Here is an 18,914-nt window from a genome sequence, read left to right on the forward strand (position 1 = left end):
GTACGAGTCCCAATCTGGACCCTGACATGTTAGATACGTCATCGGTGTAAAGGACCCAAGGGTCCTGTATTTGGAAAGAAGCATGGGCTGCTTCTTTTTTGACTTCGGGCATTGTTTTTGCGCTGAAGTCGGTGATGAAGTCAGCAAGAACTTGTGACTTTATCGTGTTTGCGGTTGATATGTGATATCATGCTCGCTTACTTCTATGGCCCATTTGGCCAACCTGCCCGATAGCTCGAGTTTATGCAAAATACTTCTTAGGGGGGAAAGTCGTGACTACCGAGATGGGGTGGCACTGGAAATATGGTCTAAGCTTTCGTGAAGCCACAACCAAGGCTAGGGCCAGTTTTTCGAGGTTAGGGTATCTCGTCTCGGCGTCGCCTAGTGTTTTGCTAATGTAAAAGATGGCAGACTGCGTACCTTTATTTTATCAGACCAGGACCGCGCTCACAGCTACTTTGGATACAGCGAGGTAGACGAGGAGGCGCTCCCCCGGTTCTAGTTTTCAAAGCAATGGTGGTGATGAAAAGTAAGCCTTCAACTCCTTCAGGCCTTGGGCACACTCAGAGGTCCATTGGAGGTCGTTATCCTTTTTGAGTATGCCGAAGAATTTGTGGAACCTATCAGATGATCGCGAAATGAACCTCGAAAGGGCGGCGATATGGCTAGTAAACCTCTGAACCTGTTTTTTGGTGGTCAAGTGCTCCAGTATCCCTTCGATGGCTCTGATTTGGCCGGGGTTGACCTCGATACCTTGCTGTGACACTAGGAAGCCCAAGAATTTTCCTGAGGCCACACCGAATGCACATTTTTTGGGGTTCAGTTTCATTCTGTATTGCCTGAGTATGTCGAAGGTTTCTCTCAAGTGGTCGATGTGATCTTCTTTCCTTTTGGACTTGACCAGCATGTCATCTATGTAGACTTCCATAGTTTTACCGAGTTGGTCTTTGAACATCCTTGACACTAAACGTTGGTAAGTTCCCCTTGCGTTTTTTAGCCCGAAGGGCATGACCCTGTAGCAGTACGTCCCTTGATGGGTAATGAAAGTGGTTTTCTCCTGATCCTCTTCTTCCATGAGGATTTGATTATAGCCCGAGTAGGCGTCTAAGAAGCTCAGTAGTTCATGCCCGGCCGTTGCGTCGATGACTTGGTCGATGTGAGGTAACAGGAACGAATCCTTGGGGCATTCTTTGTTCAAATCTGTGAAATCTACACACATCCTCCATTTCCCGTCCTTCGTTTTCACCATGACTACATTGTCTGCCCATTGGGAGTATTTCGACTCCCTGATGGAGCCGTTTTCCAATAATATTTTGACCTCTTCGCGTACCGCATCATTAATTGTGGAGTTGAACTTATGCCTAACCTGCCTCACCAAGGGGTGGAATGGGTCGACGTTCAGCTTGTGCGTGGCGATTTCCTTCGGGATACCTGGCATATCTGCATGGCTAAAAGCAAACAAGTCTACATTAGTAGTTAAGAATTGACAAAATTTACCGTTCTTGAAGCTTACAACTGATGTAAGCTTTCTTGTTGTGGTCATTGTCGTCTAATTGAACGGGGTTGAGGTCTTCTATGGTCGATCCCGCGGCTTCAACCGTATCGGGGTCTTTGATGACGTCCTCATTCGACCTCGATCATGTTGATTGTTATGCTTCTTTTTCACTGTCTTTTATTTGTTGAGTGACCGTACAGTCTAGAGTGATGCGGTAGCATTCCCGAGATGTGCATTTTTTCCCCCGTATACTGAATATTCTCCATGGAGTTGGGAATTTGATGACTTGGTACAAGCTGGAATGGATGGCTCTCATGATGTGTATCCATGGTCACCCTATTATGGCGTTGTATGTTGTGTCTTGGTCCATGATATGGAATGTGGTTTCCAGAGTGACGCCACCGGCTAGGACGGGGAGTGTGATCTCGCCAGATGTTCGCTCAACTGCATTGTTAAAACCAGTTAGCATGATGCAGTGCGGTACTATCTTATCCTCGAGTTTCATTTGTGCAAGTACTCGAGGGTGGATAATGCACGTGCCGCTTCCATCGTCTACCATAATGCGTCTCACATCGGTATCTAAACTTTGTAAAGTGATAACAAGGGCATCATAGTGAGGGAAAGCTAAACCGTTGGTATCCGACTTGTCGAAGATGATACTTTCTTCTATTTCATCATACCGTTCGTGGGTGATTGACAGTTTGAGCTTGTGGGTTGTGGTGAATTTCACACTATTCATAGAAGCATCGTCGTCGCCACCAATGATCATGTGGACGGTGTGGGTTGGCGAGGGTGGTTTCGGCGGTCCTTGATGTTATTCACATCCTTTGGCAAAATTAGTTATTCCTCGGTCGCTCAATAACTCTTTAAGGTATCCCTGTTGTAGCATGTTTATGACCTCCTGTCTTAGGGCGATGCAATCCTCGATTTTGTGTGTCCTCGCTCTTGGTGGAGCTCACAAAGGGCATCTGATTTTCTGGTATTCGGGTCTGACCTCATCTTTTGTGGCCACTTCACCTTAGTTTTGAGCTTCTCCAAGGCGTAGACTATTTCTGTAGGTGACACACAAAAATTGTGAGCGGACAATAGGGGGCATACCTCTTTCGTTCCGGTGAGTCCTTGCTCTTGATCGGGGTGGGCCCTCTTCGTGGCGGGAACAGGATGCAATGGCGGTTCTGACATATGGTAGATATTGCTCCTCGTTGGGTCGTGGAACTGCGAGGTCCCTCCTGATATCATTTCTTCGATCTTTTCTGGGTTTGGCTTGTACTGAGGTCAGCCGAAGAGTCGGGACATTGAGGTCGTCCTCGTCTGCTCGGACTTCGACACAATACGCCTTGTGTATTTTATCCCAAGTCGTTGGGGGAACTTCATAAACTGACTTAATAACTTTCTCGTTGCCATTGAACCATATCTGCTCAGCCCGTTCTGGAAATCTGCGATAACCATCCCTTCTAATACATTCGGTAAGGTCATTCTTACTCAGTTGAATCGGGCGAGAAAGTCGCTCAATCCTTCTCCCAGTGACTGTTTGATAGCGAATATGTCGTTTACTCTCGCCTCTGCCTTCTTGGCCCCAGCATGGGCCGTTCCAAACTTGTCGGCCATTTCTTCGAATGTTTCAATGGAACACACGGGCAGCTGTAAATACCATGTTAATGCTCCTCCAGTGAGGGTCTCGCTGAATGTTTTCAACAAAATGGAGGATACTTGTTCCTTGAAAAGGTCATCGCCTTTCACGGCGGTGACGTAGTGGGTCACATAGTCTTCGGGGTCAGTTGTCCGGTATTTCTCGTCGGCAAGAGCTTAGGAGCGCCCGGTATTTTATCGACCATTTCTTGGTATTCTCTCATTTGGTCCCGAAGTACCTTGTTCTCATTTTCCATTTCCTCCATCCTTTTTAGAATGGTCGCGAGAGTGTCGTCACCTGTATTGTTAACAACATTGTGAGTAATACCTGTCGTTGCAAGACGAGGAGGAAGTTGATCATGTTGCTTGTCTGTTGGTGGTATAATGCAAGTCCTTGCGCTTTCTGTTGCCGCGTCCCGAATGGGTTTATGGAGGACTCTGGTTAGCGTATCAGTTAGCCAAGCCTCAAGGAGTTTTTTTTACCGTTGGTGTCGTCTCCTCCATCACGCATGTGGAGTCTCCCTTACCAAGAGATTTCGTGATGCTACAGTGAGAAGGGGTGACCTACCTTACTTGGGGGAGGCGTTGGGCGTTGCGTCCTCGTCCACTGCTTCAGAGCTCTCATTGATGATGCCCATGAGGTTGGTTTGGAGGTCGCTCATTATTCTCACTCCTTCTTCTCTATTACCTGTCATATTAGATCTGTGTATACAAAGAAAGGAAATCTTGTTCTTGGTCTTTCTTTTTTTACGTTAGCAATCCGTGTTAGTTGTAGATCTAGAGGAAACTAAAAATTTAACTAGGAAATCCCCACAGACGGCGCCAAATTATTTGGCCAAAATATATAACTTTCGGTTAAATCTTTATATTTATGTAATGTTGGGTTAAACCTAGTTAATAACAATATTTCTAAAAGTGAATCTTGAAAATACATATAATGTGGGGTTGATCCAGTGGGGGATTAATAATATCGTGCATTAAATATTTCAAAAGTATAAGCAATAAGGGAGGAATAACTAGCAATAAATAATAATAAATGACATTTAAGTAAGTAGAAGGAATGATTCACCCAATAATGAATGAGTTAGATGATTGTTCCTCCTGAGAATAATGCGTGACAATTAATCTTAGAATGTTCGAACTATTTTCGGATCTGATGGAAAAGTATGGAATAATATGAGCAAGAATCTTGATGAAAATGTAATGTTTGTATATTTGCTAGAGAGAGAGAGGGAGATTATTCTTCTGAAAAGTATTCTTATCAAGTGAATATCACATATCTTTATTCATTGTCTTCTGTTCTATTTATATGGGACATACCCCCAATAAACCCTAATAACACAAGTACAAAGAATATTCAAAGAAATATTCTCTTTAATATTCTACCCTATTAAATTAGCCGTTATAGTTCTTTCCACCGTGCTCGACATCGACCTGCGTCTGCATCTCGACCACAAGCTTCACCATCTCCTGGTCGACCTCGGCTGACTCTTTTCTCGAAGTTACTTCCCACCAAATACTGAGACAGATTTCGACCCATACAATAATTATATGACTATTTGTGAAATTTACCCTTGAACCCTTTGGTGAATTAATCCTGCCTCCGTCACTGCATGCGTCTGATGATTGGTATATGGATAGAATTTGTTCATTAACGGTTAATATAAATATGAGCCTCATTAGCTTACTAAGATGTTATTCTACTACTCCCTCCGTTCTAATTTATGTGAACTTGTTTGATTGGGCAGAGAGTTTAAGAAAAAATAAAGACTTTTGGAATTTGTGGTCCTAAACAAGTCAAAAAAAGGTCCAAAGTATTTGTGTGGTTATAAAGCTTCTTATTAAAAGTATAATTGGAAGTTTAAGCTAAATTGTTTTCAAATTTAGAAAGGGGTCATTCTTTTTGGAACGGACCAAAAAGGAAATAGGTTTACATAAACTGGAACGGTGAGAGTATCTAATAAGGGGGAGTTAGCGCACAGCTGGACAACATATGTTCTTGGGATTTAAAGGATAATTTGGTCTTTTCAAGCATAATGGAACACTATGGTTGGCTAAAACGGAATAATACTGTAGCTTTTGTACAAATTTTTGAGTATCTTTACTAAATTGACCTTCGCTTATGTCATCAATTGTCACTACACACTTCTCACAGTGGCCGTCTTACTTTGTACTCCCCCATGTGGGCCCCGCGTCCCATCCCCACCTAAACTGTCTTACACGTCTGCATTTTCCAGGCATTCGTATCATTGCAATTGCCGTTCTATAATTAGTATATAGTGAATTACCATTATATGTAAATTATGTGACTAAATCTTTTGGAAAACCTTATAAATTATTTTAAAATAATTCCACAAGTTTTTTGTTAAATAACCATAAGTATCGTAAAAAAATTTCAAATAGAAAAAAGGAGATTTTATTCTAGAACACTACCATTTAGTTATTTTTAATTTTGTCATATCATATGCAATATTAAAGACTTTCCTTTTTTTTGATTAAATTTACTGTTGTACAATAGTTTAGATTCAATAAATACACAATAAATTTTATTAAATTAAAAATACTTGGAAATATAATACCAATTATTTTTTCAGATAAGTTCAACACGGAACTATAATGAAGAAAATTGTATTACACGCTATCCAATACATGTAAAATGAGACAAAGAAATTGACAAGGATCAGCTTATTAATTTATTAATTTTAATTATTTGATTATTAAATTTATTTTAAGGTCAATTTGACTAATTTCTAAAGCAAAATAGAAAATCAATCCGCTTTTTAAATTATTTTTTTTGCAAATTTCATTAAATTAAACAACATACAAAACTTAAAACTTTAGAAGCAACAAAACATATTTATTCGAAAGCTAGATTTTTACTCAACAATTGGTTAATAAAAATAAAATGATTTAGGCAGATGATTGTAATACGGAATAATAAGTAGCATTTCAATATTTTAAGATGAATTATTACGAAACTATTGATTAGTTGAGCATATTAAAGTAATATTAATACCGATTTGACTTTTTTGACAATGATAGGTTAAATCATTTGTATTAGCATAGCTTTTTATTTATGATAGATGAATTCTCAAATGCTATAGAAGATGAGACACAATTACCATAAAAAATGGATATTTAAATTATGAAAATAAGTCCATAGGGTGGGAAAAAAAAACTCAGGGAAATGTACGAAGAAATTAAGAGAAAAAAGACAATTAAGGTGGGACACAAAAAATGCTAATGCAGCAACAAAAAAAAAAGAATTAAAACCTCTAACTTTGACTAAGGATGAATATAAATTAATTTTAGATGGAGATACTTTACACAAATATTGAGGACCAATAGTAAGAACACGAAAGAATGGAATTGGGAATTTAGGAGCAAGAAAGAACGTTTTCGGAGTCAAATATGAGGAGGAGAAGAGTTTTTATTTATTTATTTATTTATTTATTAATATACTTTTAAAAAAACAAGAATTCAAAATATCATCATGTAATTACCATCAACTTTTGCTCCTTTGACAACGAGAGACTGTAATTACCTCATTTTAATAACGCTCAATTTTATATTGACTAGGTAATTATATATGAAGATAAGTATATCAAACTGTGTAATTTATTCCAATTTAATTGCAATAATTTTTTTAAATAATCATTAAAAATACATATTTGAGCGTTCAATTTGTTGGGCAGCACGGGCCTAACGCCTATCTAGTTCTAGTTCTATGCACAGGTCATGGGCTGTTTTTGGTCAGAATCCTAACTATTGTGTTTTGTAGTATAGAGACACCCATTTTTCGTGTGATTTAGTCAAGCTTCAACTATTTAATTCTGGATTGATTCTAAAATCTGGGAAGAATTATAAAGGTTGGAGATCCAATGAATGTTGGATGATCACCCACAACTACTATGCAGTGCCGCCCAAAGGTGACTTTGGGCCCCATAATTTTTGGGGCCCAAATTTTCCTAATAGGTTATATGGTAATTTAATTTTAAAAGAATATTTAGTGTTCTAAATGAAAAGGTACAAATTTTTATAATTTTGTTGAGCATAAATTGGGGAAAAAATATCTTTTTGGGAATCACTTTCTGAACCATAAATTGAAAAAGAATTCGATTAATAATTCATAACTCAAAAAAGGTTAAAACTTTAATATTATTCCAAAATGTGCCATGGATAAATTTTAACAAACAATAGAAACCTTAAATTAGAAAGTATGTCTCGAAAGAGACTAAATGGATTATATAAAACTATTAATAACTTTGCATTAAAAATTAGAAAAATAAAATTTAAATGAAATTATATGTGAATTTTTCTTCTTTTTTTATTTATAAAAAAAATAAGGCTCTCATAAAGTTTTGCTTTAAATCTCTATGTTTATTGAGCCACCCATGCTACTATGTCTTATAAAAATTAAAGGACTAAGCGGTCGTTGCAAATATAATCTGGTCTAAGAGTCCGGAGTCGAATGCCACAGAAAACTAAGGTTTAGCTTCAACTGTTCATTATCATTAAGAAAACAAACTCGAACAATTCTTAAGTTATAAATATTACAATTCTTGCTTTAAACTAATTAACTAACAACTATTAAAAGCAGTAAAAATTATTAACTAAGGAGACTAAGGATTGGAGACAAGATTAAGGAGGCATAGGGTTATGATTTACCCATTTGTTGAAATCTTTCCCGCTACATTTTATATAATTTCGCCTAATTATTCTCTATTGAGCACTCGATTTATCGTAATTCTCTCTCTAGAAACTATAATAATGTACTAGTCAATTTCGAATTATGCTAGCTCGCACTTTCTCACTGCTCACTATGATCGCGTCAAAGTTTCGTTATCTCTAGTCCCGCTTTTAAATTTGCAGTATTGATCTCTCATATACCTAGGGAGTAAGGTTGTGCAACAACTACGTACCTAAGTACACATTCTTTCTCTAGTAATATATAATGATGCATATTCAATTGAGAGCTCTTCAATTAACTAAAATTAGCACCTAATTAAATAAGTAGGGAAATTCAAAGGCAAAACTATATTAGAATGTAATGAGAATTCATCCTCCAAAAGGTTCAATCAACCTCTACATAGAAATTTAGTTATTCATGACAACCATGTTAATAATTGAAAGCATTAATCTACAAACAAGGAAAGGACGGAAGAAATACTCTTGTGATCCGGTGCTTGCAATTCTTCTAGCCGTCTTTCCTTCTTCAAAACTTATCTCCCCCTTAGCCAAGTTTTTTTTTTATAACAATGTGAATATTACCATTAATAAACCAAATTAATATACCTATAGAGTACTTATTTCCATAGCCACCTTCTAGGAAGGGTACTCTAAACAATAATCCTCCAACAACAGCTAATTACAAATATGCAGAAGAATTGTATTCAACTAAGTATTTTATGTAAAAACTCTCTACTCCTATGTGTTTTTTTTTACGATCTAAGTACTTCTATTCTTTGTACATTTTTTCTCTTTTTCTGTGTTGCTACTTCTGGTGGTTGTAGTATAGCATCCTTAAACACTTTGTAATTCCGAGCTCGCCAGGTTTGGTATGTCATGGATCCCCAAACAACTACTATCACCTCCTTTTGAAACGCTTTCTAGTGCTTCCTCTTGATACATTCCAACACCCATTTCAACTCGCCAGCGGGGAGTTGAATATTAGTCCATTGAGTAAGTTCAACTCTCAAAGTTGTGATCCAATTACAGTCCACAAATAAATGTGTACTTGTCTCCATAACCTGATGAATAAAGAGCAATTGGGATTCTCTACTAGTATGTGCAATCTGAGCAATCTTTATTTTGTCAATAGCCTACCATAGACTACTAGCCACATGTGAAATCTGTATCTAGGTAGAGCTACTGAGTTCCAAATGAGATCTGCCATTTCCATTTTGATGTGTTCTCCCTTCAGCTGCAAGTAGCTTTTAGTGATTGAATATACTCCCCCAGTTGTGAGAATGTATCTTGCCTAGTCATACCAGCTTTGCATCTGGTTCTTGAGGGAATTGATCTTTCTCTAGTACCAACTACTATTTTAAGGTGCATTATGGCTCCATATATCTGAGTCTGTTTTTATATACACACCATGTACCCATCTCACCCATAGTGAGTCATTCATTTCTATCAATTGCTACAATAGCTTACCCACTGAAGCAATTTTCTAAGTTCTTCAATCCTTGACATTTAAGCCTCCTCTACTCTTAGGCAAGCAGACCTTATCCCAAGAGACTAAGGATTCTTTCTTTTGTTCTCCTATTTTACCCCATAGGTACTCCCTACACTTCCTATCAACTTCTTTTAGAATGTTCTGTGGCAGGATGAAGAATGGGCCCCAAAAGTTGTGTATAGAAAACATGACAGCATTGAGTACTTGCAGCCTTCCAGCATATGATAATTTTCTTGCATAAGTAGTTGTTATCCGACTTGTAATCTTGTTGATCAACTGCTGGCATTCAACCTTACTCCATTTCCTAGATGACAAAGGTATTCCTAAGTATCTAATAAGAAAAGTCCCTTAAGCAAATCCAGTCTTTTCCAACAATTGAGCTTTAATTTGATCAGGCACACCAGCAACAAACATATGTGATTTATCCATGTTGGCAATAAGTCCTGTAGCAGAACTAAAGTGGTTTAAAGTCTCTAGGACTCTATTGACTGAGTCTTCATTCCCTTTATAGATTACCATCAGGTCATCCGCAAAGATCAGATGAGTAAGTTTTAGAGATTTACACATTGGATGATATTTGAAGTCTGGCAACAGACTCATACAATTCAGGACTCTAGTTAAGTATTCCATTACCAACATAAATAATAAAGGAGATACAAGATCTCCTTGTCTGAGCCCTCTTTGACCATTAAAATAGCCCTAGATTTCTCCATTAATTTTGATAGTGAACTTTGGAGTGGATACACATGTCATGATCAACCTGATGAACTTCTCAGGAAACCTAAACCCCCTCAAAGATTCCTCCAAAAATTCCCAACTTACCATGTCATACGCCTTCCTGAGATCTATTTTCATAAGACATCTTGGTGAGGTTTTTCGATTGTAGTGTCTGAGGAAATCATGGAATATTAAGATATTATGGATCATAGACCTGCCTTGAACAAATGCAGACTGATTATTTGCAACTATATGACTCACTGCTTCCTTGAGTCTCCTGCACAATATTTTTGAGATGCACTTGTATAACACATTACAGCAAGTTATAAGCCTATATTGGCTTGCACTTTTAGGATGATCAACTTTTGGAATAAGGGCAATGTTTGTGGAATTGATTTGTCGAAGCATCTTCCCATTATGAAAAAACTCAAGAACAACTTTAGTGATATCTTTTCCCACAATACTCTAAGCTGCTTTATAGAATCCACTTCCAAATCCATCTGGCCCAGGACTTTTGTTTTTGTCAATACTAAACATGGCTGCTTTGACTTCTTCCTCTGTGAACTCCTTTATAAGCTGCATTTGTTCTGTTGTTGACAAAGTGTTTCCCCTCTTAAAGATTATTGGATGAGCTGGCACCCTAGTTATTGCCTTCTTTCCTAGCAGGTCTTGATAGTAATCTACAAATACCTGAGCTATGCTGTCTTGATCAGATTTTAGCTCACCCTGGTCATTCTTTATCTGAGTTATTGCTTGCTTCAGTTTCCTGTGCTTTATGATAGAGTGAAAGTAGCTAGTATTATCATCTCCCAATTGCAGCCAAATGGCTTTACTCCTCTTTTGCAAATACATTTCTGCTAAGTAAGATGATCTTTTAAATTTCAGATACTTCTCATTTTCAATTGCTTGAAGTTTAATATCTAAAGGTCTAGTATGTAATAGAGTTTGAGCCTGGTACAGAGCCTTTCTATCCTCTTTTGCCTCTGCTACTATATTACTGGAGTGGTCCTTATTCAGCTTCTTTAACTTCTTCTTGAGCAGTTTCAGCCTCTTAACTATCTGAAACATTTTGTACCCTGTAACTTGCACTCTTTAACCAAGTTAAAAAGGTATTTATATGCTAGGGTACAATTAAGGTTGGATTAACTAAGTCCAAAACTGACTGGGAGTCAAAATGCCTCGAAGCAGTGCCCTTGACGTGCCGCGCCCTTTCCACCTCACCCTGGAGCTCGCCTTGCACAGTGAGGGGTGCCAAGTTTGGCACTATAGACCTCGCGATGTTCCTTCTAAGGCGCCAACCAGAGCTCGCCTAGCGCGATTGGGGGAAGAGTGCTTTCACGATCTTGCATCGTGGTTCCTCTCGTGCTCTATTTTGTTGTCTTTGATGCCTCTTTCTTCAGTCTTTTTTCACTTTATTCCCAAATGAGCCTACATACAAAAACAACTCAATTAAGTGTGAATCGTCAATATTACAAACAAACATAGGGTAAATGACGATATAAAGTATAGTCTGTTGCTTTTGTTGTATTTCGGGGAACCAATCATACCTATGCCAGTCAACTTCCCAACAAAGCCAAACTGATAATCATTCTATCCTCATTGTGTAATATTTTATTCATTTGACTCCTGATATAATTTTGCTCAAAGTATTTCATTTTGGTTTGTGGCTCAGCCTTTACAGTTTGCCAAAAGCCGTGAATAGGGAATGCCCTTTCTATTGCTCCTTTTCTGGCTAGCATGACATCCCTCTCCCTTATGTTCATTTTATATGGTTAATTAGTCACTTGCAAGTTATTAGTTAATTTGTTAGTCAACTAAAATGTGAAATATGTAGGATGAATTATTGTGGGCAGTGTTTACCCGAAAAATAGATAGAGTTAAATTTGTACGTAGTTCTAAGGGTATGTGGTATAACTTGACACAAATTGTAAGAATGAATAGAAATATCAAGTGTCGACTGTAGAGAATGAAAAATAAGCAAAGTTGGGAAGAAGATGATTTATAGATTAAGCAAGATGAATCAATTTATGAAGCTAAAAAAGGATAACTCTTCAATATAGGAGTGTATGATATCTCTGTTACAATGTATGCAAAAACTTGGTCCTTACAGAAATAATAACCATCCCCTTTAGAGTGCAGGGATCATACTTTAGATATAATTAAAAATACATAGTGGGAGACCCATGATAAATTAGCTTTTTCATAATTCCTGCCAGGATTCTCTCCTCTAGTGGGATTGCAATGGCTCTTGTCTATGAGCTCGATATTGACTCGAGCTCCCGATCTTGACTAGAGCCCTCGATCTTGACTCGAGCTCGATTTCGACTCGGATCATTGTATTGATTCGGGGTCAGTGTAGGTCGGTCTCTGCCTCATAAGCTCGATAACTTCACTTTGCATTATAGTTCGATTTGAATTGATCGATCTCTAAGGCTCGAGGCTTGGTCCAGTGACTCTTGATATTATGAAAACCCTTCTTCGATCCAATGCATTACCATTTCGACCAGTTCGTACGAAGGACTAACCGGTTTTTATCATATACAGATAGTCCCCTCATTTCTCGGGAAGGATGTAGTGAGAAACGACATGATTTTCCAACGACTCGATCAGATATAATCTGACATTTACATTGGGCTCGATCATGACGCACGTGATAGTTCTCCCGTCGGTTTAGTTCTTCAAGGCATTTAATGCGTGTTAGATGGTGGTCGGCCATTATCGAAATTGAACTGCCATTGCTATAACTATAAATAACCCTTTTTCACTTTTAATCACTTTTACATCTTCAAACTCTAAATTTTCTAACTTCTTTCTCACACTTTCTGAATTCACTCGCAAATCTGTGATTCTTCTCTGTAAAATCTTTCTTCAAGAACACCACATCTCTGTTACCTCCTTCTATTTTTGATCTTTAAATCCAGAAATGGCAAAAACATCAAAAACCATTCCTCAGAAAGAAAAAGCTCCTTCTTCATAACCTGCCGCCGACAAAACACCGGTGGAGCCACGGCTTGAGGAGTGTGTTCCTGGGCGCGTGTGTTCTTACCTCCGATTTTAAGGTCGATAAAGGCTCGTCGGTTCCCAGCTGATGTGATCCAGTATTAAGGTATATGTGTTCGATAACCGAGAGGCACCTCGAACAACTAAAGAAAGATTGCAATTGGGAGAACAAAGAAATAGTAATCCCGTCTTCTGAAGAAGATATCACCACTTATGTGAAAGGGTTTTTAAGTGTGTATACTTACCGTTTCATGTTAGGTCCCCTCGATTCTGTTATTATTGATTTATGCCATCAATACCAAATAACCCTAGGCCAGATCCATCCTTCTTTTTGGTAGATCGTTATTTTGATCCGTTACTTTGTGAACAAAATCGAAGGGATGCCTTTCACCCTCGACCATCTCATCCGATTGTACTGCCCTCGCCGCTTTTGAGGTGGGTTAATAAAACTTCAGTGTCAGGCTACCAAGGTTCTATTCTCGAGTATAGACGAGGACAGGGATCGAGGCTGCATGGGCAGGTTCGTTCGAGTAAAGACTTCGGACCTGATTTCGACAGAAAAGATATTTTTTCCAGAGGAGTGGAACATGAAGCGTAAGTGTAATTCTGTTGTTATCTCCTACTATTTTGCCCCTTCATTCCTTTCCTCACCGATATCCCCCTTTTGTGATGCAGCGGTTCTTTGAATGCCCGGTGCAGTCCCCGATCTCAAAGACTGGGTACGAGATCTAGCTTCGACCTCCACATACACCGAGCGCTTGTGGCGTGATTTGTTAAAGGGCCGATAGGAGGCCAAAATTCATGGTGAGACTCTTTCTTGTATCTTTGGTAGTTCGAATGAGATGCTTTCTATATACTTAAATCAATTTTCCTGTATGTAGGTGTGGGCAAAGATGCAGTTTTGAGGCCCTCATCCATTGGGGAAGAGGCTTCGGCCTCTGATCCAAAGCCGGTGAAAGATAATAAGAGAAAAAGGGCCTCCGCCTCTGAAAATCAAAAATCGAAGATGAGGATGGCTCGTAAGCCGAGAAAGAATACCATTCCTTTGATCGTAGAATCAGTTATGCATCTAAGGGATGAAGACCAAAAAGAAGAAGAAAATGACGGGTCCGTGCTGGTGGCCCGAATGAAGAAAACAATCTATGCCCCAAAGGCAGTTGCGTCGATGGTGATTTATAAAGCTCTGCCTCGTACTGAGGAGATATTTGAGGAAGGTTCGGGTAGAGTCACCGAACCGTTAGAGATCAAGAATGCTTCCTACCAAAGTCGATAATCGGTGGGTATATCAGAAGAGACTGATCCTGAAGCTCTCCGAACTAAGGAGAATGCCCTAAGCGAGTCACTTGGGGCAATAGTAATCACGGACTCGCCCAATCTCCCTTCCTTTTCTGAAGGGGCGATTTGGGATGCCCAAGCTTTAGGGGCCTCGAGATAAACCGATCACATGAAGAGGAGGACCCCTTCTGTGATTTGTTTACTTGTGTCGAGGATGTTGCTGGCCCTAGTGATGTGTCGGGCCTTTTCTGTGAAGTGCAACAAGCTCTAAATCGGGTAAGCTCTAACTCCCTTCGTTGATACCACTTTCATGTTTGCTATTCTATTCTAACTTCTTTTATTCTTTCTTCGTAGGCTGCAACAATTCATCGAGAAGCATGTTCTCGGTCTCGAGCCGAGCTGCGTCGATACGAGGCCGGCCTTCAACGGGTCATGGAGGAGAGGAACGCCCTTAAACTCCTCTTAGGGAAAAGGGGAGAGGAAATCAAAGACCTCTAAGCTGAGTTGGACAAGGCTCACCAGGATCAGACCGATCTGTCCGAGCTGGTAATGATACTATTAAAAGCCTATGGGCCCGATATCGGAACGATGGCTAATTTTTCATTCTCACAGCTGCAGCACAACCTTGAAATGATCGGGAAACTCTGTGAGAAGGTCGATGTGATAAAGGCAGAGTCCTTGAAGTGGAGGGAAAGTATGGACCGCTTTGCTGTAGAGAAAGAGGCTGCTCGAGCCCAATCATCAGCCGAAAACCAACTTCAGAGCATGAAGGGGAAAATCTCGGTTCAAGCAAGAAGAATAGAGAAGCTCGAGGCTCGATTGGCCTCCGAACTTGCCAAGGGCAAATCTGATGCTGAAAAGGCAAAGGCCGATGCGGATGCATTTGTGGCCGTCTATCGGGCCGATGCTGAAGCTGCTCAGGTACAAGCAAGAGAGGCAGCCGAGACCGCCAACACTTGAGCATATTGGGTTGCTGAACTTGCTAAGTGTCGATCTCGGAGGGAGACCCTCAAGGAGATCCATGCTCGAGGTTTCGATCTCGCCGAAGAGATAAAAAAGGCTAAAGAGCTCGAAGCCGATGCTGAAACCTTGGCTTCCGATGATGACGATGGTGATGCTGATGATAATGCTAATGATGGGAGCAAAAGTGGGTCCGAGAGCGGGGCGGAGCCCAATGGAGAAGAGACTGCCCCTGTAGATAACTAAGAAACTTAGCCCTTAGTTTTCATTTTGGTTTTCTGTGTAGGGTCCTGTTCGGACATTGTAAACATTCTTGTATATATGTATAAAGATCTTTTCTTTTCCCGACTTTCCTCTGTTTTATTCTATGCCTCGTGAATATTTTTTTTCATTCATGCCTTATGAAGATTTTCATAAGGTTTTAGGCAATTAGATCGTATTTGGACCTTGTAGCCTTTATAACTGAGTGAGTGCTTTCTCGAACTCGAAATAAGGTAGCCTGTAGGCTTAGTAATCGAGTGAGTGATTTCTTGAACTCAAAGTGATGTATCCCGTAAGCTTAATGGTCGAGTGAGTATTTTGCTCGAACTCGAAATAAGAGTAGCACATAGGCTTAGTAGTCGAGTGAGTGCTTGCTCGAACTCGAAGTGATGTAGCCCGTAGGCTTTATTGGTCGAGTGATTATTTGCTCGAACTCGAATTAATAGAGCTCGTAAGCTTAATGATCGAGTGAGTGATTTTGAACTCGAAGTAATGTAGCCCGTAGGCTTAATGATTGAGTGAGTGATTCAAACTCGAAGTAATGTAGCCCATATGCTTAATGATCGAGTGAGTGATTCGAACTCGAAGTAATGTAGCCCATAGGCTTAATGGTCGAGTGAGTATTTGCTCGAACTCGAAATAAGAGTAGCCCGCAGGCTTAGTAGTCGAGTGAGTGCTTGCTCAAACTCGAAGTGATGTAGCCCGTAGGCTTATTAGTCGAGTGAGTGTTTGCTCAAAACTCGAGATGATCTAGCCCAAAGGCTTATTAATTGAGTGAGTGATTCGAACTCGAAGTAATATAGCCTATAGGCTTAATGACCGAGTGAGTGATTGCTCGAACTCGAAGTAAGATAGCCCTTAGGCTTAATAGTTGAGTGAGTGATTGCTCGAACTCGAAGTAAGATAGCCCTTAGGCTTAATAGTCGAGTGAGAGATTGCTCGAACTCAAAGTATTGTAGCCCGCTGGCTTTATGGTCGAGTGATTGTTTGCTCAAACTAGAGATGATGTAGCCCGTAGGCTTATTAGTCGAGTGAGTGATTCGAACTCAAAGTAATGTAGCCTGTAGGCTTAATGGTTGAGTAAATGACTTCTTAAACTCGAAGTAAGATAGCCCTTAGGCTTAATAGTCGAGTGAGTGATTGCTCGAACTCGAAGTAAGATAGCCCTTAGTCTTAATAGTCGAGTGAGTGATTGCTCGAACTCGAATTCAAAGTATTATAGCCCGTAGGCTTTATGGTGGAGTGAGTGTTTGCTCAAACTCGAGATGATGTAACCCGTAGGCTTATTAGTCGAGTGAGTGATTCGAACTCGAAGTAATGTAGCCCGTAGGCTTAATGGTCGAGTGAGTGATTGCTCGAACTCGAAGTAAGATAGCCCTTAGGATTAATAGTCAAGTGAGTGATTGCTCGAACTAGAAGCATTGCAGCCCGTAGGCTTTATGGTGTAAGATTTTCAAAACTCCTTCGGTAGTGGTCGGCCCTTAAGCCTATTTGAATCATGAAGCAGAACGAAATTTTCAAAATATGAGTTATCGGTAAAGATATAATTATACATGTGTTCGTATTTTGTGCCAGGGCTCGAGAAAAACTATGCGAGCATGGTTCGTTTTTGTCACGACCCGAAATTCCATAAATGCTCCTCTCGACTGCTGGAGTAAATTAAGATATCATCTATGAATACAACCACAAAAGAGTCCAAATAAGGCTTGAACACCCGATTCATCAAATCCATAAATGTTGTTGGGGTATTTGTCAACCCAAATGACATTATTAAGAATTCGCAATGCCCATACCGAGTTCGAAAAGTTGTTTTAGGGACATCAGATGCCCTAATCTTTAACTGTTGGTAACTAGACTTCAAATCGATCTTCGAAAATACCTTGGCACCCTGAAGCTGATCAAATAAATCATCAATTCTTGGCAGCGGATATTTGTTTTTGATAGTGGCTTTGTTCAACTGCCGATAATCTATACACATCCACATAGAGCCATCTTTCTTCTTTAAAAATAATACTGGTGCACCCCAGGGTGAGACACTAGGTCTAATGAATCCCTGATCAAGTAAGTCTTGTAACTGCGCTTTCAATTCTTTCAACTCCAGCAGGGCCATACGGTATGGTGGAATAGAAATGGGCTGAGTGCCCGGAGCCAAATCAATACAGAAGTCAATATCTCTGTCGGGTGGCATCCCCGGAAAATCTACAGTAAATACTTCTGAAAATTCACGAACAACTAGTACTGAGTCCATAGAAGGAGCATCCGCACTGGGATCGCGAATATAAGCCAAATAGGCTAGACACCTTTTCTCTACCATACGTCGAGCTTTCATATAAGAAATAACCCTGCTGGTAGAATGACCAGGAGTTCCTTTGCACTCTAACCGAGGTAACCCCGGCATAGCTAGGGTCACTATCTTGGCATGATAATCCAATATAGCATGATAAGGGGACGGCCAATCCATACCCAAGATGACATCAAAATCTACCATATCAAGAAGTAGAAGATCCACACTAGCCTCAAGATTACCAATAGTAATCACACACGAATGATAGACATGATCTAATACAACAGATTCTCCCACCGGTGTAGATACACACACAGAAGCACTCAAAGAATCACAAGGCACAACCAAATATAAAGCAAAATAGGAGGACACACAGGAATAAGTAGATCCTGGATCAAATAGAACTGAAGCATCTCTATGGTAAACTGGAATAATACCTGTGATCATAGCATCAGATGACTCGGCCTCAGGCCTAGCTGGAAAAGCATAAAATTGGGGTTGGGCCCCACCACTCTGAACTGCGTCCTTGGGACGGCCTCTGACTGGCTGGCCTCCACCTTTAACGATCTGATCTCCACCTCTAATGGCCTGACCTCTACCTCTAATAACCTGACCTCTACCTATAGCTGCCTGACCCCTACCTCTAGCTGGCTGAGCAGGCGGTGAACCAACTGTTGCCGGTATGATGGAACGAGAATCTTGCCGAGATCTGTTACTCGCCAATCTAAGGCAATACCTCCTTATATGACCAATGTTCCCACACTCATAACACCCATCCTGATTTTGTGGCTGCTGAAGATGAAGCTGACCCAAATGGGCCGGACAACCGCTGTAGTAACTCTGGAGTGGTGGTGCACTGATAGGAGCTGAATGTGCACTGAATGCTGGCTTCCCAGAATAAGGCATAATAGGACCGTGACTCCCTAAAGCACCGAGAGATGCATGAAGTGCTTAATGAAATGGTCTAGGAGGATGACCCCTACCAAAATTACCTATGCCTCCAGACGAGGAACCACTGTAACCACCAAACTGACGAGGCCTCTTATCAAACCTCTGCCCTCTTATCAAACCTCTGCCCTCTCTCCTGTGCAAGAACCATCTCGATCCTCCTTGCG

The 18,914-nt window shown here is 40.1% G+C and overlaps 1 protein-coding gene across 1 annotated transcript; it reads right to left on the reverse strand.

Moving 5' to 3' along the window:
- Positions 1-1,826: 1,826 nt before the first annotated feature.
- On the reverse strand, positions 1,827-2,264 carry LOC138894641 (uncharacterized). Its single transcript, XM_070179355.1, has one exon. It carries the CDS (start codon positions 2,262-2,264, stop codon positions 1,827-1,829), a length of 438 nt encoding a protein of 145 aa, XP_070035456.1.
- Positions 2,265-18,914: the final 16,650 nt, after the last annotated feature.

The sequence above is a fragment of the Nicotiana tomentosiformis genome, chromosome 6 (assembly GCF_000390325.3).
Source record: "Nicotiana tomentosiformis chromosome 6, ASM39032v3, whole genome shotgun sequence".
NCBI lineage: Eukaryota > Viridiplantae > Streptophyta > Magnoliopsida > Solanales > Solanaceae > Nicotiana > Nicotiana tomentosiformis.